This window comes from Alternaria conjuncta, assembly GCF_024043145.1.
Source record: "Alternaria conjuncta strain BMP 0040 chromosome Unknown scaffold_15, whole genome shotgun sequence".
Classification (NCBI taxonomy): domain Eukaryota; kingdom Fungi; phylum Ascomycota; class Dothideomycetes; order Pleosporales; family Pleosporaceae; genus Alternaria; species Alternaria conjuncta.
The window spans coordinates 603,119-630,484 of record NW_026250104.1 but is presented as its reverse complement, the minus strand read 5'-3'; the positions used below and the strand labels follow the sequence as shown (position 1 = coordinate 630,484).

At 53.1% G+C, this 27,366-nt stretch overlaps 7 protein-coding genes across 7 annotated transcripts; 2 read left to right on the top strand and 5 right to left on the bottom strand.

Annotated features, from left to right (window-relative positions):
- Window positions 1–2,614: 2,614 nt before the first annotated feature.
- J4E85_009108 (uncharacterized protein) lies at window positions 2,615–3,896 on the top strand (the record flags this gene model as incomplete). The annotated part of the gene is made up of 3 exons (XM_051473332.1): window positions 2,615–2,722; window positions 2,774–3,806; window positions 3,889–3,896. 3 exons carry the CDS (start codon window positions 2,615–2,617, stop codon window positions 3,894–3,896), a joined length of 1,149 nt encoding a protein of 382 aa, XP_051322995.1.
- A 1,433-nt stretch (window positions 3,897–5,329) lies between these two features.
- On the bottom strand, window positions 5,330–9,325 carry J4E85_009107 (uncharacterized protein; the record flags this gene model as incomplete). Its single annotated transcript, XM_051473331.1, has 2 exons — window positions 5,330–8,410; window positions 8,927–9,325. The coding sequence occupies 2 exons, from the start codon at window positions 9,323–9,325 to the stop codon at window positions 5,330–5,332; spliced, it is 3,480 nt and encodes a 1,159-aa protein (XP_051322994.1).
- Window positions 9,326–10,870: 1,545 nt separating this feature from the next.
- J4E85_009106 (uncharacterized protein) lies at window positions 10,871–12,328 on the bottom strand (the record flags this gene model as incomplete). The annotated part of the gene is made up of 2 exons (XM_051473330.1): window positions 10,871–11,302; window positions 11,351–12,328. 2 exons carry the CDS (start codon window positions 12,326–12,328, stop codon window positions 10,871–10,873), a joined length of 1,410 nt encoding a protein of 469 aa, XP_051322993.1.
- Window positions 12,329–12,953: 625 nt separating this feature from the next.
- Window positions 12,954–15,751, top strand: URE1 (Urease; the record flags this gene model as incomplete). Its single annotated transcript, XM_051473329.1, has 6 exons — window positions 12,954–12,974; window positions 13,030–13,116; window positions 13,161–13,187; window positions 13,240–13,623; window positions 13,672–15,351; window positions 15,431–15,751. 6 exons carry the CDS (start codon window positions 12,954–12,956, stop codon window positions 15,749–15,751), a joined length of 2,520 nt encoding a protein of 839 aa, XP_051322992.1.
- Window positions 15,752–16,029: 278 nt separating this feature from the next.
- Window positions 16,030–17,808, bottom strand: J4E85_009104 (uncharacterized protein; the record flags this gene model as incomplete). Its single annotated transcript, XM_051473328.1, has 2 exons — window positions 16,030–17,730; window positions 17,797–17,808. 2 exons carry the CDS (start codon window positions 17,806–17,808, stop codon window positions 16,030–16,032), a joined length of 1,713 nt encoding a protein of 570 aa, XP_051322991.1.
- Window positions 17,809–19,280: 1,472 nt separating this feature from the next.
- On the bottom strand, window positions 19,281–21,575 carry J4E85_009103 (uncharacterized protein; the record flags this gene model as incomplete). Its single annotated transcript, XM_051473327.1, has 5 exons — window positions 19,281–19,505; window positions 20,142–20,913; window positions 20,968–21,108; window positions 21,163–21,267; window positions 21,376–21,575. The coding sequence occupies 5 exons, from the start codon at window positions 21,573–21,575 to the stop codon at window positions 19,281–19,283; spliced, it is 1,443 nt and encodes a 480-aa protein (XP_051322990.1).
- Window positions 21,576–23,108: 1,533 nt separating this feature from the next.
- Window positions 23,109–23,761, bottom strand: SCD1 (Scytalone dehydratase; the record flags this gene model as incomplete). The annotated part of the gene is made up of 3 exons (XM_051473326.1): window positions 23,109–23,573; window positions 23,623–23,678; window positions 23,725–23,761. 3 exons carry the CDS (start codon window positions 23,759–23,761, stop codon window positions 23,109–23,111), a joined length of 558 nt encoding a protein of 185 aa, XP_051322989.1.
- Window positions 23,762–27,366: the final 3,605 nt, after the last annotated feature.

Sequence of the window (27,366 nt, the reverse complement as noted above, 5' to 3'; positions counted from 1 at the left end):
GCAAAGCCTACCTAGTAGCCAGTTACTCCATCCAATTGCTTATTCAAACAACAGCAACAAACATGGGCAATTGCGGTAGTGCCATCGACTGTACTGCGTGCTGGGACTCCGAGGGGTCCGACGCAGTGTGCCCATTACAACCAATAGTCAATGCAGACATCGCAGGTATTGGGGTAAGTAGTGGATTTTCAATTGTTTTATTGCGCTAATTCAAGACCAGATTACCGTATCATTTTACTTCAGCGCCTTGGCCGTCTTCGTGGTGGTGATCCGGGGGTATCTGACCTCGACTCTGCCTTCGTGTCTGCTACAGTCTACTGATCAGCATGCAATCACAATACTGAAGGGGCTATTCAGGCGGAAAGGGCGCCACGATAGCGCGGAAATTAATACATCCATACAGACGCCAAAACAACGAAGCCGCAGCCATGTTCTTGTCAGATTCATTAAGATGCTTAGCGACCAGCAACTCATAACTGGACTTGCGATACTGATTGCTGCGCTTTCAAGTCGATGTGTCCTTTCCCAGGTTGAATGGCATATCGTTACCACGTCGGCTTATTTTTCAGCTACGACGCACAGCTTGTCACTTGACGTACTGCGAAATCACCTAGCCCACCACAGATGGGTCAGGTATTGTCGCGTAGCTTTCACGCTTGTGTTTCTGATTTTATTCACGTTTGCGTTTCTCGTGGACCATCTCTCCTATAACTACACCTTCAGAATAGTCCAATGCGCGATGGAGCAGTGGATATGGGACCCCGCGCTTATGAATGACTTCTGGCTCTTACTGGGGGTTATTCCTATATTGACAATATTATGGGGAAAACATCTCTCGGCCATAGCTCGACTAGCTACTCCGGAAGTCGCTTACCAACGTCATGTCACTACTACCTTAATGGATCGCATATCCTTGTACCTCTGGAGCCGGTCGACACTCCTCTCCAAAATGGAGTGGGCAAGCATCATCGCGGATGCCCGTCTTGACTATGATACTAGAATCGAACCATCGGATGGCAAGGGAAAGATATCTTTTTGGTATTTCCTTGAGCAATATCATGAAGCGTATCTGTCTGAGATCCCCGTGTGGGCTTTCCAATTCGTTTTTGGGACGACCAATACGATTAATACGGCTGTAAGAGCCAAGTACCATCTATCGAGCGATGCAGGGATGCTTGGCTTTGGTCAAGTTGTTGCAATCGGTTTGCTTGTTCTTCCATTGCTTGCTCTGATCGAAATCGTAAATGGTAAGCCTCGTCTCTACTCTCACGATGACTCTACTGATGCAATCAAGAGCAACACGTGTTGGATAAATCCCTTTCCTTATCAAAGCAGGACTCTTTGCACCAGATCGATATCGCAAACACTCAATCTCCGAACCTTACCGCATCCGAGCCGCTGGTCGAGCCATCCGTCCGCGTGCGAGGTGAGGCCTTGAGCAGGTCTGGTCATGTTGCGAATCCGCTCCCGTCTAGGGCGGACAGGAAAGTCGCGATTCGATCCTTGGTCATTTGTGCATTGTCTACAGTGGTAATGATATTCGCAGGGAGTATGGGTGGCATCCAGGTATACATGCTGCTAGGCATCGTTCCACTATGGGCGCTATCAAAACTGTCCATCGTGTTGAGACGTCAAATTTACCAGGCTCGATTCGTATGGAAAGAGATCAAATCACGCAAGAGTAAGAGAACTTCCTTGCAGGTGTCTCTGATGGCGCATAGCGCGTCTGGAGACAGCATATCGCACATCCCACCACGACTGCCTTCCCTGGACATGTTCGACATCCAGCGCGATAATGGACACACCACTGCGACAGAAACGAGCCCGACATTCGGACGACCTCGCAGGCAGGACACTGAAGCTAGCCTTGGTTTGAATGCACTGTTTAACAGGCAAGATGGGAGTTCTTGATCGCCAGTCGTCCAAGAAATCTGGTTGCTCTGCATCGCACGTATGTTTGGCGCTCGATGATGTACACGATGTGACTATGGTATTGGGTTGCCCGCTGACATTAGCGACCTGCAGCAGCAGCACCACTGCTACCCTCCAACACATCTCAGCCCAGCCTGCACAGCTGATCTCCACCGTTGACCATCACCTAAGCGAGCTTCTAAGCGGTTTTCGTAGGCACATGCGCCCAGCTTCTCAGCTCATGCATAGCGACTCAAAAGAGACAAGGCTGAGCCGTGATGCGCGAAGCAGACCGCCACCACCTCGATAGATGTTTACAACTTTTCCAAGCTTGGTTCTCACTATCAAATCTACTTTCAGAATGGTTCATGCTTTACATAGCATATAGCATGTGACATGCGATTACTGCTGTTGCTAGTCGTGTCCATGGGTCAGGATGCGCTCGAACCAACACTCAGCCTTGCTGCACCGGAAGTCGAATGTGCTGAATGTTTTTGAGGGCGCCACCAAAAGCCCAGCCTTGCGCCATTGCCAGTTCTTCTTCCACACCCATCGATGTATCGGGATTACATGCAGAATACGGGCGGCTGACATCAGCCCTCTCACGTGTGCACTGCTATTCATATGTTACTTATCCCGCTTCTTGCTACGACTGCTGTTTTCGCCTCAGCCTGGCAGATTTCCATCGCACGATCAAACGACCATGGGTAGCTGTGGAAGTTCTCTCAACTGTGACAAGTGTTACGCTAACAAGCCGATCGATGGCTGTGACACTGAAATCGATATTGACCCTGACATTGCAGGAATTGGAGTAAGTGGATCATAAATGGCCTCTGGGGCTACGCGCTAACGTCATTTGAAGGTGTTGATATCCTTCCTATTCTGCGCCTATGGGCTCTCTGCCGTCATCATCTGGGGCTACTACAATGAGTGTTTGCCCCTCGACATACTTTCTCGCACCGATCACTATGCACTGCGAGCACTCAAGAAGCTGCGTCGTCCTTTTGTAGAAGCCGATCTCCATTTCAAGCCTACGTCAAAGCACAAAGAACGGACTCAAATCATCGTCGGTTTCGTCACAGTCTTGAGCGATCAACAACTTATCACCGGCGTTGCGATCCTAATCGCAGGGCTTGCCAGTCGATGTCGCATCACATTCTACGAGTTCAAAATCGTCACTTTCTTAGCGTACTTTGCGACCTTCACCCACGCGCTCTCTCTAGGAGTGCTGCAGAGTCATCTCTTCAAACGCAAGCTCGTTCGAGACTGCCGAGTCGTATTTACCATTGGCTTTCTGGTGATGTTCGCCTTCTCCTTCATCATCAATACAGTATCAAGTAAGTTTGACGAAGTCAATCACAAGACTACCTTAAACGTTGGAAACGTGCTTCAATGTCTCTTCGAAGCGTCGCAATTCGGCAAGTCGATCCAATTCGATTTGGTCGATTCAACTGCCGTCCTCGGACTTGTCCTTATCAAACATACACTAGCGATCGCAAACTTGTATTTCGAACCGAAAAGAAGCGCGCTAGGTGTGTGGGTTCTTTCCTTTTACTCGGAATGTCTCCAACTCAAAGGTCTCTCGAAGGAAGACGCGAGAGCCATTGCCAACAATGGCAATGTTAAATATTACGCCAAGCTCGATCCACCGGTTGCAACTGCAGAACAAACGAAGATGTCGATATGGTTCTTCTTCGACAGATATTACGAGTCATACTTGTCGAACCTTCCGGAGATTGTACTGGGCATGACATATGGTACTGGCAATGTTGTGCTCGCTGTATGGTACGGGGGATTAAAGCCAGCGAATAGCCATCACATCCTGGGTTTCGGGCAGGTTGTAGCCATAGTACTGCTGGCGCTAACGCTTCTAGCCGCTGTTGAAGCCATCGATGGTAAGTCTATTCGATATGAACGATGCAAAATATACGCTAATGCGAGTTTGTGCCTTTAGAGCAGAAACTTCCGGATGAGCAGATTGTTAGTTGTGAAGCCTGTTCGTCTTCCCAGGCGAGTGTGACAGCCGAGAGTCCGACTAAGAGAAGCAACACGACCGAAGGTAGTGACCAAGACGAATACGCCCAAGGTCCATCTCGCACCTCTGTATCTGAGCCGAAAGGTCTCAGCCATCGGATGCGGAAGTTCCGTGAAGACCTTAAATTTATTCGAGTTCGACTCTCCGCCCAAAATAACGACAACATCTATACGGCAAGGAAAATGGGTCGTTACACTTTGTTCTACTGCTTCTGCGAGACATGCTTCTTAGCATACATTGGGATCATGTGGAACTTTAGTTGGGGTAGCGGGTGGCCTTCGTCATTCCTCTTCTTTTATCTCGCTTTTCGGTTATTGCTGATGGGCAAAAGCATCATGGATCAAATCTCCTTTATCCGCGATGAAGTAAAGATAAGCCGTAATCGAGCTCGGCCAGAGTCTCAGCTCAGCATGCTTACTCAAGTGCGACCCGAGTCACACCGAAGTGACCAGAGCATGGCTACCTCGGCATCATCGGACAACACTAGTGTACAGACCACCTCGCCATCGCCGTCGCGACCATTGAGTGTCATTGAGCAATGGTCCACTGGCAGAGAACACCAGACGGACTTTGGACCGCCAGGCAGAGTAGATACTGAAGCAGATATAGGGCTTGTTCCATTGGCAAGACGGAAGACATTCCCTCCGCAGCAGAACGGTAAAGATGCATGATCACGGCGATCGGCCGGTCAGTCTCATATGCGTTAGAACACGGAGAGTAGCACACCAACAGCAAATTGTCCGGTATTGAATGAAATGATTCATATGTCTTCTTGAACCTGAACCAAACATGTCCGCCATCCATCCATCACCCATCAAACCGCAAAACCACCATCCCATGTCCAAACCTCCCACCGTCCAGCAGCCAACCTCATTACAAAGCCAGCCGCGACACATGAAAAAGAGATACCAGTAGACCCCATAATGACCAAGCTCCAGATGTCGATCCTAGCCCACATGCACGCCCGGATATTCGCCCATCGCCAATCATGCATCCCAGATAAAAGACCTTCCCTCGATGAGGAGCCCAGAAGAGCCAAACGGCCATCTTCAAAGTTGAAGAACTCCCAGATCATGCAAAAGCAACGCCAACGCAACGCATGATAGTACAGAACAAACGAAAAAAACTCACACTCAGAAGAGAATGGACGCCGCAACCAAGACGTTGCTGGCCAATGTGTTCCTTGGAACTTGCGATGAAGATCGCTCGCAAACTTTTCGTATGTCGTACCGCGTTGCAAGGTCTGCGGTTCGAGATATCGTTGATAGCACTTTTGAGTGTGTTCGAGACTGCTAGCACTTCTCTTCATGGAGGTTAGCTCACGCAACATCATCACAACAGCACTGCGTACCTGTTTTTCTTCAACCACACCAAGAACGCCCATCAAGCAGCTTTCAGAGCCTGCGCGACCAAGACCGGAACCAAGATTGCAGTGACAAGGCCAACATTAACGACGATACCAGCAATGAGCGCCGTTCGCTTAGACTGTGGCGTGACGTGGCCCAGATGGCCTTTGGTAAGCTCGGCGATGACCTTGTCTCCTATGAAACGGAAGAGGATGATGCAGGGCGGCAGGAGACAGAAGGCCATGAGGATGCACCATGATAGCTTGCGGCGGCGTGCCTCATCTTCTGGGTTGGGCTCCCGCTCCACACAGAGAAGGTGAGGTGAGTGCTGGTGGGCAATGTTGGTCCGGACCGGCGCGGGGTAGATGTCTAGGCTAGGGTGTGTGGGACGAAGAGGCGTGGTAGTGTCGCTGGTAGAGGGACGATCACTGTGGGCCACGAAGCGCGTGATGTGCGTGTCTTGAGTCGAGATGGTCGATCGAGCAGCTTCAGGCGCAAGGAACATCTGCCGCAGTTTCGTCTGACCGGGTACGGCAGAGCGGCTCGTGCGGCGTTGTTGACGCAGGAACGTGGTAGAGTTACGGAGGTGCTTGCGAGCACCAGGGTTTGGAGAGGTCTCTTGAACAGTTTCCAGTTCTGGCGTCTGTGAGAATAGACTAGCTTCTGATGGTGTTCGATGCTCGGGACTCGGCTTGTAGACTGGTCGGGACTGGCTGATGCGAGTCACGCTGCCTGTAGCTGGGAAGGGCGAAGCGTAGAACCCGGTGTAGTCTGAACGAACGCTCTGGCGACCGACGCTCGAGCTGAGCTTCACACCAGGACTGCTAGTATCTGCGACACTGCTACCTGTCTCATGCATGCCAGTACCGCGAGGAGTACCAGTGAGGTTGCCCTTAGGCCCAACATAGGAGAGCTTCTCAAATGTGTTTTGGCGCTCGAGACCAATAGGACTGTTGTCGAAAACGCTCTCATCAGCGGTACTTGAAGTCGGTAGAGTACTATCATCGCTTCTACACCGGTAATGTCCTTGTGACTGACCCACAGACGAAGCGCGCTGCTCATCGATAATGATGTTATCATTAGGGCCAGAAGCTAGCAGTTCTTGCGTCTCTTTGTCACTGAAGGCGTATGGGTCCGCCCAGGGAGCGTAAGCATATGGCTGATCGACGGCACCGCGCCCCCGAACGTCCTCAGGTTGAGTAGCGAACTGGAACAAGGGTGCTGTCCGCGACGCTGGAGGGCTAGTGGCCAAGGGAGGAGATGAAGTATCGGGTGCGGTACGGACACTTGCTTGAGCTCTCAACTGTGGTGGCGACGAGCCGAACAGTTGAGGGTTTTGAGTGCGTGAAGGACTAGGGTGGTTGTAGTAGGTCGAACGAGCCGGTGATTGAGCTAGCTTCGCCCAGGAAGGAAGGGAGCCATCCGAGTTTAGGCCAAGACTGTTCCGGGTACCCTCACTGCTGCTATAGTCTGCAATACTGCTAAGAAGAGACTCGTGGCCTTTCGAATCGCGACTGTTGCCGCCGACCGTCTCCCAATCCGCTTTATCTCCGGTAATAGCTGCGTCTCCGCCACCAAGAGGTGTGTCGAACTCCTCGGGAACACCAGATGACCTGTTTGTGGCTGATTTACTTAGCATTAGGCTGGCCGAGTTGCGTCTAGCCCACATCGCGGGGATCTTACGGTCATCCTGATGCTTGTTGGCCGTGTCTTGGAAAATCTGCTCGGCCTGTTCGAGAGCCTCTCTAGGCGTATGCGGACTCTGCGGGTTGTCCCCTTGAGAGTAAGAAGACGAAGGCTCGAGAGTCCTGGCTTCTGGTTGAGAGTACGATGAAGATGGCTCCAGAGTGCCTTTCATAGCAGGCTGAAACGAGACATCTGACTCCGAGATGCGGAGCAGATTTCGAGTATCTCCGTATGAGTAGCGTGATTCATCGGAGAACATACCAGACATTGGTAGACGTGGAGGAACGAAAGGTGCTTCATCGTACTCAAAGGCCGGTGCAAGAGGAGCCGCTTCACGAGGGGGTGAACCTGGGTGCTGGGTAATCGGAGGCCGCCTTGAACCTGAACCAGTTTGTTGAACCCCCTTTCCTTTGCCTTCATAATGAGTGGCCATGGGCGCATTTGCAGCATCATGCGGGCTATATTCATCGATGAGTTTGCTGATGGTGTCTGTCTTGGGATCACGTTCTTCGACCGAAGGGTGGTACATGTCCTGCGCGAATGGACGTGACAATTGCCGACTCATTCGATTAGAGTCGCCATAATCGTACGAGCTGTTAGGATTGTACTCATTGGCAAAGTCGCTTGCGTTTATTCCACTAAGCCGAGCGAACGGGTTGCCACTGCTGTTCCGGTCGCTCTGGAGTCCCTGCTGATACATGGACTTCCGATGACCATCTGCGGTGTAGATGGACGAACTGGGGTAGATCGAATCAAGATCGTCGTAGTAGGGCTTCGAAAAACCGCCTTCAGTAGAGTAAGGTAGATGAGACTCATCTAATCGTCCGATCTCCGTCGAGTGCTCATCCGGCAGCATGGATGCTAGCGAATCCGTCTGATAGAGTCCAGCGGATTGACCTCGCGATGCCTCCGCTTCGTTCTGTCCAGGAGAAAAGGCTTGTGGGAACGCCGGTGTAAAGGCATGAAAGCCTTCAGGTGACAGGGGGCTGCTGGGCGTGGCTGGCGACATTGGTCCGACCGGGAAGTATGATGTTTCGGGGGTTGTGATATAGGTCTGGTGTAGAGGGCGCGGGAATTCTCCTTCCATGCTGATTGATGCCTTGCTCACGTTTTCGCTACGCATCTCCTGCAACTCCTCGCCCTGTAACGCCGACGGAGTCTTGGTGAGCTTCTTCGTCAAGGTGCGAGTCAATCCTTTGAGGGAGAAACGCGACTCGCGAGCAGGCGGCTTGATGGTCAGCGGAGAGGGCGCACTGACTGATTCGGGGCTGTACGGAGGCGATGTATAAGACGAGGAGTTGGGACTGAGGGCAGCAGGTGACGGTTCAAGCGGAAGCTCCATATGCGACTGCTCTGGCTCATCTTCAGGACGTCGCAGAATACCTGCATGCGCTGCGCGGAAATCGCCGTAAACGGCTCGTTTGGGCGCCATCTGTTGCGATCAGCTGTGCTGAGAGCGGAGTTGGGTTGTAATACATACCTCTGAAAATGCGTCGTCAGATGAACGTAGAAGAAGATATTCACTAGAATCGAAGTCGCGCGAGGGCGTAACAATGTCGTGAAGCAGTAGCGAATCGTGCGGGTTAACCAAGTCAAAGGAAGCACCGCGATAATGGATGATTGCGGGCGTCGCGGGCGGCGTCGCAGGCGCGGTTGTCGCGAAGCTAGGTGCGTCTATTCGCCTCGGCTCTCTTTCATCGTGGGGTGGTGAGAGCGACGGGTCGATCCGGTGGGGCGGCTGCGGGAAGCGGGATAGCGAGAAGGTCGAGAGTGTGGGCGTGGTCTGCGCGCCGCTGGAGTGTGAAAGATCGGTGGAGAAGCTCAACACAGCAGGACGCGGTGATTGGCGGTCTTGCGTAGATTTCACGTTTGCAAGCGGAAGAGCAAATACAGGACCTGTAGTGGCAGGCGGTTTCGGCAACCTTTTTCTTGACTTGAACTGACGTACCTTGCTAGACGAGTTTCCAGTGGATATGCTGGATATACTGCCCGTCTGCACGCGAGGCTCAGCTGACTGCGACCGAAGCGATAGTTCGAGCAGTGTTGGTTGCTGGGGCGGCGGAGCAATCGAGTTGAGTTGGTATGCCGACTGCGAAAAGTGAAGAGGACGCAATGGTGGACCTGAGTCTGACCGTGTCGAATGCGATACCGATGGTGCGCGTTCGATATCGTTCAAGGCAAGTGCCGCAGGTTTCCTCCGAAGAGTCTTGCCTGACGGTGTACCTGTTCGCGATAGCGTAGGCGTGTGTTGCTGCTTGCGATACTCGTGGATGGTGAGGACGTGGACGGGAGTCCGGGAGGAGGCAGACGAGGTAACTGAGTGGTGTGGGGAGTGGACGGGCGTCATAGGATTGCCAGCTTGCATCCGCAGTGAAGCCGGCTCAGAAAGTCGCGGTGACTGCGAGTGGGGGTAAAATGCCGCCATCTTCGACTTGCCCGGCAGAACCGTTTGTCGTTCTCCTCAGTGGTGAATGAGAGTTTGCAATCTGATTCCTGACTACAACTTCGTCATTGGTTTCATGTGTAGGGTAGCTTTCCAGGCTCTTGGTTCGTTGTTTCGCTTCGGATCGGACTTGAGGTGAAGTTTAACGAATGCATTGCGGGACCCACGCCATGGGCTTCGAGGGTATGGATACGGTCCGGTTGCTTTCGTTCCAGTCAGCGAGCTATACTCGTAGCGATCCCAGAGTATCCGGTAAACCTCAAAATCGCCGTATACAGACGTTGTAACCGTGCCGGAGTGGGCTGATGTCCGAAAGAGCGGTTTCCTTCGGAGGAATGGCTGAGTGCAGTCACAACCGAGTGTTCGTAAACGCACACGTCGTTTCGTGCTGATAATCGTAGTAAAGGCGGTGCGAAGCAACGTCAGAGATACCGAAGATGCGGGACAAAGAACCAGGAGCGAAAGACGGTGAGATGTTAAGATTAGAAGTCGATACAGAAAAGACGAGCGGCACGAGAATCTATCCCGTTGAGAAGAAGAGGAAAGAGCGCTAGACGATAGCCCTGAAGACGAATAAGGCACGATGTTCTCTCACCGGGTACCTACACACGGTAGGAAGGAACGATGACGGGACGTCCGCCAAAAAATAAACAGAACGGAAAGAACATCCCTAGAAGCCAGCCCAACTTCAGCCCCAGCCTTAGCTCCGAGGGGCACCGGGCATCGCATTCGTCACGCTCAGCAGACCACACAATTCCCACGCATCCTTTCTGCTGCCCTACCTCATTACACCTACCAGGACCGTTGCGTACGTAGAAAGAGCGATGCAGCTTCGTGGGTGGTTGCCGGCATGGCGGCCCCTTGTCTAGCGTGTCTTTGCGCTGGCCAGTCAAACCTCGCAGACACCTGCAGCGACGAAACACAGGACATGGCCGCGCGATGGCGAGAAGGCATCGTACACCACTTGATCTGCCCCGAGCGATGCGGGCTAATACCCGTCATCTCGTTTCAACTCCTAGCGGGCGACGTATCGGAGGTTGGGCGGATGTTGGAAAGATCCAATCAGGTGGCGTGGTGCGTTTGCCTGCGAGCTTCACGACCGGCATTGCGCGGTGGGAGAGATGAGTCTTACCTCAGCTGGTGGAGGGAGGTGGAGATGACATTGCGTATAAGAAGTGTAGAGTCTTGCCCGGTGCGAAAGGGGTGGTGCGTGATTGAGTGATGGTGGTGTGCTGTCATTTCACGAACCTATCACAAATCACGCTAATGGTGGCGATCTCGAGTAGCCGAGTCTTGGGAACTGCATGTTCTCACACGAGTAATGATAAGGCGGTCGTCTGCCTGAATTATATTGGAGCGCTGCAGTTTTGGCCTGGTTAGGCTCTCACGCGGGAACTTTGCATGTAGTGTAATAGGCATGATCTGCCTTTCACCGTTAGACGCTCCCGATCACATTACTGTAGCTCCACTAAGTCTATCTGCACCACGCGATCTATCGCCTTTGTCTTCTGATTCATCTTGGGCAACTTCATGCAAAGCTTGCTTCGCACCGTATTCCTTCAAACCCGTCCGCGACTTTCTCCGCCGTATTGACGGATACCGCACAGGCTCCAAGTTGCTGAGAGGAGAGTACGAGAAGCGTCGCGGGTCAACCCCTTGCGGATACTGATGCTCCAGCACAACACGGATGTTCACGTTCTCTGGCACCGAACTATGGCGATGCTGTCGATCTGAATCTCCCTGGGGCGACTTGCTCTTGCTTGGAGGCGTGGCAGGCTTCTTAGGTTGGGGTGACGCCGAAGCAGCTTCGATGGCTTTCCCATCATTGGCTGCTTCATACTCTATCAGATTCGGGTTGTTGATCTCGCCTTGTCGCGTACCCTGAAATGGTTAGCTTGGGCCGTGAGACCGTTCAGTAAGCAAACTTACGCGTGTTGGATACACAGTTCCTGGCATCATGACATATTCATCCAAGGTATGCATTAGTTTAGCGAAGTTGAAACCATGTCTCGGCTTACTCGGAAGGAACCGTTGTCCAATGTCATGCTCAAAGCTGAGCATACAGTCTTGATTCGGCATATACTTGGAGAGATTCGTGTACCACTGGGGATATGTGCCGTACCAGGCTCCGACATCCGCGTTCAGGTCGACTGACATGTATATATTCTCGCAATCTTCCGGCTTCTGCACAAGTAGGACGAAGTCGAATTCTCGTGGCAAGCCTGATTTTTGGAGCATGTTTTCCGTGAGTGTCCAGACGGCCTTGGCGTCTTCGACATCGTATTCTGATCCGTGTGGGCTTCGCTTCGATCGCACCGATCCTTGGATGCTCATCATGTGGAAGACTTTGTAGCTGCTCTTCATAGCTGCTTTCGGGTTCAGCGAAGCAGATACGGGCGCCTGCGATACGCCTAAGGAGCTTGATAAGCTGAAGTTCCACTGCAGATTCTCTGGCGACACAGATCCGAACATCAGCTCTGGTGCATGCTTCAGGATCCGTGGATGCGACGCGCCTGGCTTCCGGGGCGTGTTGGGGTCACCGTCGTCGCCATGAACGGTGACTTCAATTTCGGCGCTTTTGAAACGGTGCGACTCTGGGTCATGGGGATGGAAGACAAAGTGCACCGAAACAAAGAAGAGATTGTTGATGTCGGGTTCGTGGAGCGCATTCGACCTGTAGTAGCCGTGTTGAAGTCGATTAACATGGGCGGAGATGTACGCGTTCCCAGGTAGCCGGCGCTCATAGAGGCATTTTTTGTTGATTTGGAGTCGCTTCCTCGGTATATTCGGATCTTTGGGTGGAGGTTTGATCGTTACTCGACTTCTCTTAACAGGTGGGTCAGATGTTTGCTGTTCAGGTTCGGGCTCATCGTTCTCTCCCTTCAGATGTCGCATCAATGAGTGCATCGTAACGTAGAGTTATGTCGAAGATGGCGTTCACTAGACGCGCGGGTTGACGGTCACAGAGTATCAATATGTGGTGCGTGCCCGCGTTGTCATCGACGCTACCGGCTACGGCGGTATTCCTGGTGAGTCTGGATCTGGGCTTATCATGGCTGCGACACGATGCAGGAGTGTTGAAAAAGGAGAAGGGACGAAGGCCTGAGACGCGTCAGGTAGGATAGGAGCAAGATAGGTAAGAAGGTTGGTGGCATAGGCCGAATGAGGCGTGGATCTGCATGTCTCAGTGGTGCTGGTGTTGAAACCAATAACCCCTACGTCATGCTGAGGTTAGCTCGAACCACGACAGGCACGCGCAGGTTCGCGGCACCTGAATGGTCTGGCGAAAGTACATGTGCCTAGAATCGCATCCATGGATGTCGCTGGATGAAGGTTAAGAGCGCGTTGCCGCGGACGTAAGCTCCTTATCAGCGCGCGTCTTTATCGCAAGCGAACCCCGCAGCATGGCCCAAAGAGGTGAGGTCTGTAGCGGTAGAGTCGGTAGAGTCGGACTGGAGGATGGTGGGGATTCAAATACAATCTAGAGACGCGTTGTATTGTTCATTCTCTTGGCTGCTTTTGTGTATACAAGATGCAGTTGTGTCCAAAGGAGGTGTGTGACATGGTGCCCTTGACGCGTGCGGCCCCTGCTGACCATCGCGTCACAGCTTGACAAGCTCGTCATATCGCAGCTCGGACTCCTTGCGCAACGTCGACTGGCAAGAGGAGTGAAGCTGAACCATGCTGAAGCTACCGTAAGTCTGACATGCTATCACGTGGACGCTGCTAATGCTGTCAGGCTTTGATCGCGAACAACCTCCAGGAAGTACGACCTCCGACTTCGCGCGCATACCCAGTCGCATGCTGAATGCATACAGCTTATCCGCGATGGAAACCACTCGGTCGCCGACCTCATGTCCATTGGCACGACGATGCTTGGTCGTCGTCATGTACAGCCCTCTGTTGTCGCCTCGCTCGGCGAGCTGATGGTTGAAGGCACCTTCCCAACCGGCACATACCTCGTTACCGTCCACAACCCAGTGTCCACCGACGATGGCGACCTTGAGAAGGCGCTATACGGATCGTTCCTGCCAATTCCATCAAACGACATGTTCCCACTACCCGATTCGAGTGTTTACGAGAGCACGAAGCAGCCAGGCGCGATCGTGGCTGTCAAGGGAGAGGCTGGTATAATTAAGCTGAACGAGGGGCGCAAGAGGATCAAACTCAAGGTGAAGAGTATGGGAGATCGGCCAATTCAGGTATGGAAATAATCATGCAACCACAGGCATGCGACTCACAAGATCTAGGTCGGATCGCATTACCACTTCATCGAGACGAACCCGCAACTCCAATTCGACCGCGTACGAGCTCACGGATACCGCCTCGATATTCCCGCAGGCACATCGGTGCGCTTCGAGCCCGGCGATACCAAGACAGTCAACCTGGTACAGATTGGTGGCAACAAGATCATAAAGGGTGGAAACCAGATCGCCTCGGGCTTCATCGAGGACATGTCGGTTGCAAGCGGCATCGTGGAGAGATTGAAGTCTGGTGGCTTCCTTCACGAGCCTGAACCGCATGGCGACGCTGCGCACATCGATATCTGTACCATGGAGCGACTTTCCTACATCAGCATGTTCGGTCCAACGACAGGTGATCTGGTTAGATTGGGTGCAACAGATCTCTGGATCAAGGTTGAGAAAGACATGACCGTATACGGCGACGAGTGCGCTTTCGGAGGAGGCAAGACACTCAGAGAAGGCATGGGACAAGCTGGAGGTGTATCAGACAAAGACTCGCTGGATACCGTCATTACGAACGCTTTGATTATCGACTGGTCTGGCATCTACAAAGCGGACGTTGGAATCAAAGATGGCATGATCGTTGGTATTGGCAAGGCAGGCAACCCAGATGTCATGGACGGTGTGGACCCCAATTTGGTAGTGGGCTCATGCACCGATGTCATCTCTGCTGAACACAAGATTGTGACAGCAGGTGGTTTCGACTCCCATATCCACTTCATCTGTCCCCAACAAGCACATGAGGCTATAGCATCAGGCATCACGACCATGCTCGGTGGCGGCACCGGGCCCAGCACTGGTACAAACGCAACAACCTGCACTCCAGGCAAGACGCACATCCGGCAAATGCTCCAAGCCATCGACACACTCCCCATAAACTACGGCATAACAGGAAAGGGCAACGACGCCGAGCTCCGCCCCCTCCAACAACAAGCCGAAGCGGGAGTCTGCGGGCTCAAGCTCCACGAAGACTGGGGCAGCACCCCCGCCGCCATCGACGCCTGCCTGACCGTCTGCGACGAATACGACATCCAAACGCTCATCCACACCGACACGCTCAACGAATCCGGCTTCGTCGAGTCCACCATCGCCGCCATCAAAGGCCGCACAATACACACGTACCACACCGAAGGCGCGGGCGGCGGTCACGCTCCCGACATCATCAGCGTCGTCGAACTCGACAACGTGCTCCCTTCGTCTACGAACCCCACTCGCCCTTACACACGCAACACGCTCGACGAGCACCTCGACATGCTAATGGTATGCCACCACCTCTCCCGCAACATCCCCGAAGACGTCGCCTTCGCCGAATCCCGCATCCGCGCCGAGACCATCGCCGCTGAAGACGTGTTGCACGACCTCGGCGCTATATCCATGATGTCCTCTGACTCGCAGGCCATGGGCCGCTGCGGCGAAGTCATCCTCCGCACATGGAACACGGCGCATAAGAATAAAGTGCAGCGCGGTACGCTCAAGGAAGATGAGGGCACCGATGCGGATAACTTTAGGGTTAAGCGGTATATCAGTAAGTATACTGTCAACCCCGCGATAGCGCAGGGAATGGGTCATTTGGTGGGAAGTGTAGAGGTGGGCAAGGTGGCGGATCTTGTGCTTTGGACGCCGAGGAACTTTGGGGTTAAGCCGAGTTTGGTGGTTAAGAGTGGGTTTTGCTCGTATGCTCAGATGGTATGTTGCCTCTCCCTTCTCCCTCTCCTCCCTTCTTCGTCTCCCCTCTTTCCCTAGCGGTCTATCTAACACCTCCCAGGGCGATCCCAACGCCTCGATCCCCACCGTCGAACCCATCATCATGCGCCCTATGTTCGCGCCTATGGTGCCTTCATCCAGCATCACATTTGTCTCGCAAGCTTCCATTGCGTCTGGCGTCGTCAAGTCTTATGGCTTGCGCAAGCGCGTAGAGGCTGTGAAGAACTGCAGGAATATCGGCAAGAGGGATATGAAATACAACGATACGAAGCCAAAGATGAAGGTCGATCCCGAGAGGTATACGGTCGAGGCAGATGGTATGGTATGTGAGGCTGAGCCTGCGGAGACGCTGCCGTTGACGCAGGGGTATTTTGTTTATTAGGGAAAGAAATTGAAGAATCAGTTCGGATGTTCGGAAAGTTTGTTCTGCTTTGTAAGTATCTGTCTCCTGACAGTGAACGTGGTGTCCGCTCGGCTCTCAGAGACAGAGTTTGTTCTTCGATATTCATACGAGCTACTGACTATTCATACAACAAGTAAGACCCAGTCTTAGCCCTAATAGACTGACAAGTACAACAATACGCTTAGAACGCTCAGAAAACAAACGCTAAAAGACTAGCCTATAGTCCTCCAGAAAGCATCGTCAAATTAAGAATACGCTCAATCTCCTCTCATGCACACCACCACTTCCTCCTGGTCGTCGCCAGCTCGCAAGTCAGCCTTCTCTTTCTTAGTCATCGGACTTCTCTCCCGACTGCCACCCACCGTACTCTGCCTCTTCCGCTTGATCGTTGGCTCAAACTCGTGAGCGTTCGGGTTCAGCATGCCGGAGCCGCTGAGATCAGAGTGGGCTGTGACACCACCAAGTGCCTGTGCAAGTTCAGGTCCCATGCCTGAGGTGTCGATATGATGTTCAAAGCTGCCTAGTTCTTCGCCAAGGGCACTGTAAAGCTGTCTCTCTAGACGGCCAGTACTATCAATGCTTGACAGTGACACTCCGGTCTTGTGGCAGGGCTTGAATGGAGACAGCTTATTGCTCTCGAAGGAAGCATTGGTGTTTAGATGGGGGTCGATGGCGTCCACATCGATGATCTCCACTACATCAGGGATTTTCTTCTGGTTATTGCGCGAGGATTCATCTTTATCCTCAAAGATGGGTATATGTGCAGTCCGAGGACCTGAGTTCAATGATGGTAGCAGACTCTGATCATGGCGCATTGCTTGATCAGACAGCCTTGGTGAGTCGGATGCCAGGCCTTCCTTCCGGCTCCTGATATTCACAGCTGAAGGGCCGTGAGCTGACCCAAACTTAGCAGGCTCAATGGTCGGAGGTGGCGCTTCGCTCCGACTGAACCTGTACATACTTGAACGCGCCGGAGATGGGTCTCTCATGGAAACATCTGAGTTGTGGGTTGGAAGCCTTTGCGCGAAGGGGTTCGGCGTCGGAACACGGTTCGCGTTTGGAAACGCAGTAGGCAATCGCGATTGCGAAGGTGGACGATTCTCTTTGTTGCTTGAGAAGGAAGGGTGATTCATCGTAGGCTGTTTTTCATTAATCGCATCGTGGAACCGCTGATTAATTGGTGACTGCTTATTCGATGCGTTCCGTAGGGCATTATTGAAGTCCGAGTATGATGGCTTGCGCGCCATGGCCGCCGAGGACGGGCGGTTGATAGGTGGATTGATGTCTGACTTTGGGGGACAGTAGTTGTAAGCAGTCGGTAGGCGACCAGTATTCTCATGGCGTTGATTGCCCGATCCATGCGATAGCTCACGATTCTGCTTCGGTGGACTCATAGCTTGGATAATCTGCCCTAGTTGGTCATCTCGAAGGGTGACAACGAGCTGTTTCTCTTTTTCCTTCCTCGGCGGATGTTCTTCCCATTCTGTACTCATGCCTTGGTCGTATTGGGACCTGTCAGGCATCCATGGTTGACTTTTCCGTGACAGATGTGAAGAAGCATACATGTAGTCAGGCATGGCCATGTCGCTAGTGGAGCCCGACGTTCTTCTTGTTGACCATGTATCCATGCTAACGTCGTCACCAGAATCTATAAGGGAGTTGAGATTGTCGTCCCATATGCCTGGGCGACCGTTGTTTCTGAAACCTGGGAGTGGCTTTGCGAATTGTGAGATAGGGGGCAGATGCGCATTGGAGCGTCGATTGGGTAAGGGAATCTGCGATCTAGCAAAGGCGGATGCCGATGGTTGCGAGATGGGCGACTGCATGTTGATGTCGCCTGGGAAGGGCCGGGCCTTCGGTGTCCGAGAGTTTGTCGGGGAGATTTGTGACAGATGCGTGGCTCGCTCGAGCGCATTGGGAAGGTATAGAGGGTTTCGGATGGGCCATGAGATTCCCGCCTGTTCTAGGACATCTGTTCCCAATTAGTGATGCATACATAAGGGAGATGAGGTCCTTCGGCGTACCTTTTGGGGCATGCTGGAACGAGAAGCAAACAATGTCGTTGGTCGCGCCGAGGTCTACCTCTCCAAGACTGGCCGTCTTCGTGATCAACTGTTCCGACAACATTATCTTTATTCGTCCTTGTGGATCGTGAGCATTCCATGAGTTCTGCATGAGGGTCCGTTGATGAAAGGGCGGGAACTCGAGGCATTGTTTCCGTTGACTTGATGGATACTCGTTGATGGCGAGTGATCTCTTCTCTTGCGCTACACATCGTCAGTCCAAAGGTGATGCAGCATTCACTTGGGTGTGACATACCAATCTCTTGGGGCCATTTCGACGTTATGTCGAAGAAGCCACGACTATGCTAATCAGCATCGTGGTCCCATGTCCACAGCCCATGGTGTGAAGCTCACAAGACTCTAGCCCCATCAACGACCACCTGAACTGTGTACACAACCTTCTGGTTCGCCCTTCGTCGAGACTCGATCAGTGCCGAGGCTTTCGATGCGGTGGCCCATGAGTGTACGGAGATACGGAACGGTGTGGATGGCGGGAGAGTGCTGATGTAAGAGGTCAAAGTGGGCAACTGGCGGCCATCTACTTCCTATCAGCACTGACGGTCATGTGAAAGAAGTCTGCAAGCGGGCAAGAGAGAGAGCAGGGTACTCACACTCCTCAGATGAGACATAGCAGGCAGTCTTGAACTCCTGTATCGGTACGTGAGAATCCTTTGGGAAGAGGATCACGTCCCAATCGTCGTAGCGCATGGCAGGCGTGCGATTGCTGCTGTTCGGGTCCAAAAGAGCAACAAGCAATTGGCAGTTGTGCCGGATGTGTGTTTGTGGAGAGGAGGAAGAAGCCCATTGTTTATGAGGGTTGAGGGCTGAGCGACGGCGGGTACGCCCGAGGTCCAGTGATGAGGAAGGCACGATTGTCACGGCGCAACGTCATGGCGCGAGGCAACCCACATCGTCAAAGGTTCGTGCAAATGCGATGAAGTGTAAATTGTATAAAATGGGCATGACTAGATCAAAACGCATGTTGCCGCATGCTCATGTAGCATCTCTCAGAAAGTCCTTCTACTAAAAACTCACTCTCCGTCAGTCTGTGATGTACCCTCCATGGACCTTTGCAGCGACCTTGTACTAGAACCCACTAACCATCAGTCTGCGACGTTTCTTTCGATAGACATCTCCCGAAATACCCACAGCGCACGCAGCAACTCAACGCAAAACCTCAAAAGAAGTGCAATCTTCTAGCAAAGACGCGAACCTCCCGCCACGATAGAAATGAAACAGACTCTTGACGCCTTCTCTTGCTGCATGGGTATACCATATAATTCTTGTTCGCCAGACGCCTCGCTAAAGCATTATGCCTTCATTCCCCAGTTAAAGAATATAGCCACGTCGTGATAATGAAGTTTCATGCCCCAAGAACTCCTTGCTAAAGCGGCAAAACAGTATCTGATATGCGTATAACCAATGCGAGAGCGTACGATGCGCAGTTACTGCGGTGGAGGGAATTGCTGCGAGAAGGCACCGCCAAAGTCGGGCGAGCCGAAGCCGGGGCTGCTGGGGCCGTTGGGCTGGGTGGGGGTGAAACGGTAGTTGTTGAACGTGGGAGTGCCGTTCTGGCCGGCAGGGTTGCCCGTAGGAGCGTTCTGGCTGCCGGGTCGCTGACCACCGAGGCTTGCGTTCATCGACGGCGGGTAAGGGGAAGGCTGGCCAGCCTGGACGGGAAAGTTGCTACACAATGACGTTAGCAAGATGTCTAAGGAGGGTAACGAGGTGGTAGACTCTGCGCGTGCTAATAGAACCAACGAAAAACTAACAAAGGAAATACTACAAGGCACTTGGAACAGAACGTTAGACGAATCAACCAAGCCAGCAAGCAAGCACGCAACCAAACACGCAGAAATAGAAGAATCGTGTGATTGGAAATGATGGCCAATCCTGCAAGGAGCAGCGCACAATCGTGAAGAAAAGGCAAGTCGAGAGAAAGCAGCATCCGGCCCATGCATGACTAGCTACATCCCTATGCTCCCAGAAAGATGAGTGGCACGCTTAGAAAGAAAGCCCGAATGGGAGAATAGATGGCCTGTTATACAAAGACTCCCTTCTATGGCCCTCCAGCAAGATGAGTGTCGTGAGAAGAAGTCGAGAACTTTTGGAGAACCGCCCGTTATAGAACTAAAGACCAAATCGCTCGAAATTCGTCATGCCGAGTCATGAAAGGGATCGTTGCAGTAAGCCAACGGGATGAACCATGACAGAAGCGCCGTGCAAGCAATACAGAGGGAAAGAATGCGCTTACTACAGTCGAGTTAGCATCAGACACAAAACCGCAACATGTCTTGTTGACTTACCTTCATCATCGGGCCGTAGCCACCGCCACCGCCGTAGGGGTGTTGCGGGGGCATACCCATACCTGGGCCGAAGGGAACTGGTGGAGGTGGTGCAGGGCGGTAAGGGGTGCCGGCTGGACCGGAGTTGTTCTGGGACCTACCCCAACTAAGACGGACGCGAGAGTTACCGATGGGGTAGCCTTGCATTTGGTTGATGGCCATCTCGGCAGCGTGGCGCTGAACGAACTGGACGAAGCCGCAGCCCTTGCCTGGGGGAATCTTGACGTATGTAATCTCGCCGAAGCCCTGGAAGAAGGAGCGGAGCTCGTCCTCGGTGACGTAGCCGGACAGACCGCCGACGAAGACAGTGGTGTTGTTCGGGTCAGTAAACTGGTTCATCGGCTGGGGTGCACCGTAGTAGCCACCCATGGGGGGAGCGCCCATAGAGTACATGCCCATGCCGGGGCCGCCGCCGCCTTGAGGCATGCCGCCCATTCCGCCGGGACCTCCGGGACCACCGCTCTTGTTCTTGGGTGTGGCAGTGGAGATACGCATGGGGCGGTTGCCGCAGTAGACGCCTTGCATCTCAGTGAGGGCCTTTTGCTGGTCCTCCTCGCTAGCGAACCGGACAAAACCGTAGCCGCGCGACATACCACTAATAGGGTCGGACATGATCTTGGCGGACTTGGTGGACTGGTACTTGTTCTGGAAGAGTTGTACGAGGACGAACTCAGTGACCTCGGGGCCCAAGTCTCCGACGAAGATGCTGAATTCGGGACCACGCTCATCGCGGCTGTTCGAGTCATTAGTGATCACTGTCGTATGTGGATAGCCGGGTGAGACTTGCCTCCTGTCAGCAAGACCACCGCCAGAGGCCCAGTTCAGCTTGAACGGGCGGTTGGAGTTGGGGATGAGTTGGCCGTTGAGGCTAAGGGCCTTGGACGCAGCATCAGGGCTCGCGAAGTCGACGAAGCAATATCCAGCATTGCTGCTATGCGGTAGTTAGCCTGGAGACTTTTTCCTGTGTGGATTCCGTGCTTACCCGGAGAACTTGTCGCGGATCATCTTGACGTTGACAGTCTCGCCCATGTTGTACCAAATGCTGCGCACGAAGTTCTCGTCGATCCAGGGCTCGAGTTCACCCATCCTGCGTTGTGTTAGCATCGATTTGCCCCACCTAGTGAAGGGCCACCCGAGCGCGCACATCGCCATCTGAGATGCGCAATTCGCAACTCGGGCGCGTCTGTAGACTCACCAGAGAGTCGTCTTGCCCGCACCCTGGCCTTGGCCGTCACCACCAGCGCTGCCTGGCGGGCCCATGTTGCCCTGGGGAGGGAAGCCGTTGCCGGAGGCGTCCATGGGCTGACCCATGTCGCCGGGCTGCGGGGTCTGGTTGTTCATGTCGCCCTGGGGCTGGCCTTGGAATTGGTCGCCGTAGCTGTTGTTGAAAGACATGACTGATAGATCAAGCGGGGTAGTCGATTGAGCTAACGGAGGTGGGGAGTAAGGGTATGAGCTCTAATTATGATAGAGAACCGTAGCGTCGTTTATATAGTCTGCGCAGAAAAAGCAATTGTTAGTTCCGGTGAGTGTGCGCGCAGGAGGTCAGGCAGCGGGAGCAGGGTGAAGGAGCTGGACGGGTGGCAGGCTGCACTTACCGATTAGATCCGGCTCCTTCTATCACTGCAGTCGCGGAGGCAGTAGAGAGTACAGGCCAAGGAACACGCCTAGGAGATAGTCGGGAAAAGCGGCGACAGTAACTCCAGGTCGCGCACGAAGGAGTGGGTGTGGGTGAGGGAGAGCGAAGGAGTGACCGTGAGGAAGCTCGAACGAAATCTGAGTGGGCGGGTCAGTACCGTAGTTTTCATGTCAGGCATCACATGCGGCGGGCGCACGAGGCCCATGTCACGACAGGTGCTCGCAACACCCACGGCAGTGAGAGCGCGTCGGGATGCGCGACGCTGGCTCGGGCTGGTGGCAGCGCGACCAAGTCCGTGCAGACGACGACGTCAGTATGCGATGGACGCACATCGCGTAGCAGACGGGCAGTGGCCGAATTGATTGTGCAGTCCGCAGCTCCCATGCCCCAGTGCACGAAATTGTGCAGTGGGCGGCCCGCCAAGACGAGATGAAAATTGCTCATGAGATATACATACCGAAAAATCTCAAGGACACCGGCGAACTGGAGAAGCAGATGAGATCCAAACACCACAAACGCGAGAAATCGGAGAGGAAAGACGATCGACGACGGCGAGTGTTGGGCAGTGTGGGAGGAAGGTCGGTCGGTGGGCGGGGTCGGTAGAAGAGCGAAGAACTGCAGATGATGTACGGCGCCGAGAATCCGCTAGGATTTACTTCGCTTGGTTTTGGTAGCGATGACTGCGCGAACCTGGGGACGCGGATGGCGTAGACCAGTGCAGGTTTAAGCTTTCGATCGATACAAGGATTGCGCGACCCAAGGATGAAGCGGCTCCATTGCGAGTGGCCCATCGCATCTCGCTACAGAGGCTCAACACGGCTGCCACGCTGGCATCGACCAGATGAAGAACGGTGCCGGCTGCGTGCGATCTGCTCTGCGTTATTAATAGGCGACCCACCCCTGGCCGCGTAGATGACTTGCAGCCAGAAGTCGTCACCGGGCTTTCGCAATGTGCGGGGCGGTGCCTCACCGAGAGCCTCTGCAGTCTGCAGCCTTTCCAATCCATATCTCACCCATGCTCGCGCCGCATCGCTGGACTCTGTACTCACGCCGCGCAGTTTTGCGCCGGTCGAATCACACACCTGTACCGCCATGGGCCCCTCCATCCTCTCTCAGTGGTCCCACCGCCTGCAGCTAGACGGCCGGCCGCTGAGGCCTGCATCCAACCAGCTCGACAGACACATATCACGACCGTTGTGCGCTTGGAACACGTACACCAACTGAGCAATATCAAATAATGTCTTCTATCATTCGTAGTGGTATCTTAGTAAGCAGATTCCTATCCTATCCTACATCGCCTGGCCAGGGACCTTCTCTGGGATGCCAGCAGCAGCCTTGGCCTCACCCAGCTGCTCACGGCCCTCGGCGAACACCTTGTCGAAGTCGTACTCGAACCATCTGATATCCGGGTTCAGTCCAGCAAACTTCCACTCGCCGTCGATCTTCTTGTACCAGTGCGTGTTGAAGCTGTGGGCATGGCCCTTGACGGCAACCTTGGTGCGGGACTCATCGGTGTACCTCTGATGGGGCACACGGAGCTGGTGGTACCCGGTAATCTCGTCCTCTGCAGTCTTCTCCCACCGCGTGCCGCCGATGAAGTGCTGTGTCTTGAGGAGAGGGTTGCCTAGTACGTTGGGGTCCGAGGCCATGGCGACGAACTCGTCTGCAGGCATGGCTTCCCAGATCTTGTCGAGGAAGGATCGGTAGTCGATCTTCAATGTGGGGGCGATGCATTTGCTAAGACGGTCCCAGTCCTGCGATGTGTAAGTGATTATCGCTGAGCAGCGATGCATGTCGACCGACCTTGCTATCGTAGCTGTCTGCCCACTCATAGCACGCCGACTGGCAACCCATAACGTCTAAGCTTGTTAGTCATGCTCGCAAGAGGTCGCAGAGAGGACCAACCGTCGAACGTCGGCTTCAATTCGTTCTTCTCAAACATGATGACTTTTGTTTCTGGTGGTTCTGGTAGGCGAAAGTGTTACTGTTATAGTATGGTATTGCAATTATATCTCCTCTCATCGTTCCCTTCGTCTTTATATCTGTCGTGCTCCATATTCCAGCACTTCTATTTGCGTCCCCTTCTGCGACGTTTGGCTTCGGGTCCCCGCCCAACGGGGTTCCGCCATCCGCATACTCGAGACTGCCGGTGCGGTGCCAGCGGTCGCGAAACGGGGCCGAGTACATTTCTGGACTCGGATGTCCCTATGTTTCGACACTGCCGACATGTTTCTACACTAGGATAGTGTAGTTGCGTCAAAGATGTGCTGCAGGGCAGTTGCTGCCGCGACCCCTCGCGGGAGAGAGAAGGCGCACGGGCCACTGAAACACCAAACCTTCCGATGGTGCGCCGTGGCTTCAAACCTCCTTCATCTCCAGATATAGCAGTCGCAGGCCGTTGCACGTTCGTTTCGTTTTGTCGTCTTTTGATACTAGCCGGTTGACATACCGTCGCATCCTATGCTTCACGAATCGACTGGGTTGCGACGAACTAATTGGTACCATCGATTGATACTCACGCCTAATCAACTATGCTACATCCGATTCTGCTCTAGTGAGTGAAGTGTGGATATACAGCTTCACCCATCCACGCTAACCTAGGAAAAAACCAAATAGCTGAGAGCCTACGTTGACGTTAGGTCACCTACTTTGCAAGGCTTTAGCTAAATGTAGCCTGCAGACCTGTTTAGTTTTTTTCTTGTATAAGGTGCATCAGTTCTCTGTCTTTCTCCAGGACTGTCAGACTAGGATGCTTCTCGCTCCGGGCAGACTGATTGGCTTGCGATACGCCTCTCAGCCCCCAACATGTGGCGCGCATGTGCCTGCTGCCTGACCCCTCTCTTCAACCGGCCAGATAAGCAATCGCTGCAGTTGTCTTTCTGGACACATATTTCATACACCCGTCGTCGATACCCTTCCTTCAGCTCTTTCTGCGCGGACCAGCTTTTCGGGGAAGTTCCTTTGCTGCCCAGCTCAGCATTGCGCCTGCTGGCAAATCTGCTATAGGAGTAACCTCCCGACTCTCACGTACGCTTGCACTTTGGCGTCCGCATCACCATGGAAGCTTCTGGATCTGATGTGGCAGACGGTGTCTCTGATGTGGAAGAGCCCGCCTCTGATCCGGGCGGCGACTTGCTAGAGCGGATAATGCACTGGGATCCACCATCTTGGTGGATTATGGACGATAGTTCGAAAACCTCTTCAGACTACGACAATATTAAAGCCGCATATGTCAGAGCGGAGACCTGCGAAGTATGCCTAAATAATCTCTGGCCCACGGAAGGTGCGTACACCTACTTTTCCAAGCTAGTGCCATCTGCTGAAGAAGCTTGTGCTGGATGCATGATACTATTCAGTATATTGAAACATTGCTCTGTAAGGACTGGAAGTAAATCATTGGGTTCCTGGGATTTTGCAAGGTGGCAGCAGAATCAAACGCGATGGACCACTTATTTTCAAGACCAAGCATGGGAAATATTCGTCCCAAAAGAGATGTTTAGGAACGTCATTTTGGCTGGAGGCAGTCCTCTACATCTGTCCCAATCTCAACCATGGCAGGTGCCGCATCTGCCTCGCGAGCTTGAAGTATGCCCCAACACCGGATCTAAACACGCCGTCGAACGCGCTCTTGCATGGTTGCGAGATTGCGAGGAGAACCACGAAGCGTGCAGAGGAACCAATTTACAGCTGCCTTCTCGCGTCATCGCGATCCAAGGCCCCAAATCTGTCAAGCTTTATGAGTCTAAGGGAGAAGTTGAACCCTATGTTTGCCTGAGCCATTGCTGGGGCAAGGGCAGCATGATTCAGACCACTACTTCTAGCGTGGACAGATTTAAGCAAAACATCCCCTGGCACGAACTTCCTCGTACTTTCCAGGAAGCCATCTCCTTCACCTTCCAGCTGGGCTATCGATATTTGTGGATAGATTCACTGTGCATCCAACAAGACAGTGACGAGGATTGGCGCATCGAAGGAAGCAAGATGGCACAAGTTTACTCTGGTGCTGCTCTTACCCTTGCTGCTGCTGCCGCGGATGGTCCAACGAGTGGATGTTTTCGGCAAACTTCCGAACGCTCTTCTACTGCGTATTCGTATTGCGATCCAGATGGCTCGAGACTAGAGGTGCATATTCGGCCTCAATTGCGGGGCGAAGCATGGCTTACGAACACACTTCCCTTGTTACGGCGTGGATGGACTTTACAAGAATGCTTGCTCTCGCGAAGAATGATTACCTTCACGGACGAAGAGCTCGTTTGGGGATGCCGAGCCGAAACGGTGTGCGAATGCTCGTTCATAGACGACTACTTTGATGCCTACGAGAACGTACGCAGCCCACAAAAATATACACAGGCATCCCAAACTGGTTCCAGAGACGGACCAGATTTATGGTACCCAGTTATCCAGGCATACAATCGTATGGATTTAACATTCGAAAGAGACGTCTTCCCAGCCCTACAAGGACTAAGCAAGCAAATGTATCAGTACAAGAAGTCGCCATACATCGCCGGCCTGTGGGAAAGTAGCATAATCTCCGACTTGCTATGGTTAGTGGAGTTCCCAGAAGAAGTAACCAGGCCACCGAAGTGGCGAGCTCCGTCATGGTCTTGGGCATCCATTATAGGTCCTCTCACTTTTGGACCCCGAGTAGAGCTTAAAGCTCTATGCGAGTTCGTTACTGCACACATCGTACCTGCGGGCGAGGATGGGTTTGGAGAGATTCTCTCAGCAAAGATCACCCTACGAAGTCGATGTCTCCGGCAAGATCTCGAAGGTTCCTATCAATCTACCACGGGATCATACCGGCGAGTGAAGTATCCAGACGATCCCGTGTGGAAGTATATTGAGCAAGCAACGTGGGAAGACTGTTGGCCGGAAAGTGCAAACAGTACGAAGCCTCATAGCACACCCATGGCTCTAGGTGAGCGTGTCAAGACGCTGTTGGTGGCTCAAACATTCTTTTGGGGCTCGCTGGGGGAGTACCAGCTTCTCATCTTGCGATCTTTGGACCCCGAGGAGCACATCTACGAGCGAATTGGTAGGATGCAACTCCACATACTGAACAACTCCGCAATTGATGACCTTCTGATGGGCGAAGAAGAAACACTTCACATTGTCTAGTCGGACCACAGACACGCGAACACGTTGGTACGAGAACGCTTCGACTCAAGCGTCACATAGAGGCGCGAAATGGTCACTCTCACATTATAGTCGAAACTACGAGTAGTTTAGAATAGAACGGGAGTACCAAGAAACAACGCACACAGAATAGCAGCTCCACAGCAAACATCATATCCTCAACGGTCATACACGCATACACCCATGCGTGTTCACGTCAAGCATCATCCAAATCATCTGAATCATATAAGGCCATGTCAAGTGACACCAAGAAACGGATGCTTTGCATGTTTGGATAACGAGAACGATTCGATTGAAGGCGACGTAAAAGAGGTAGGGTGGTATCAGGATAACGAGGATGCCCAAACGCCAAATGCAAAACAGAATAGTCCAAAGCCACGAAACGAAGCGTTCACTCTTCTCCGCACTCCG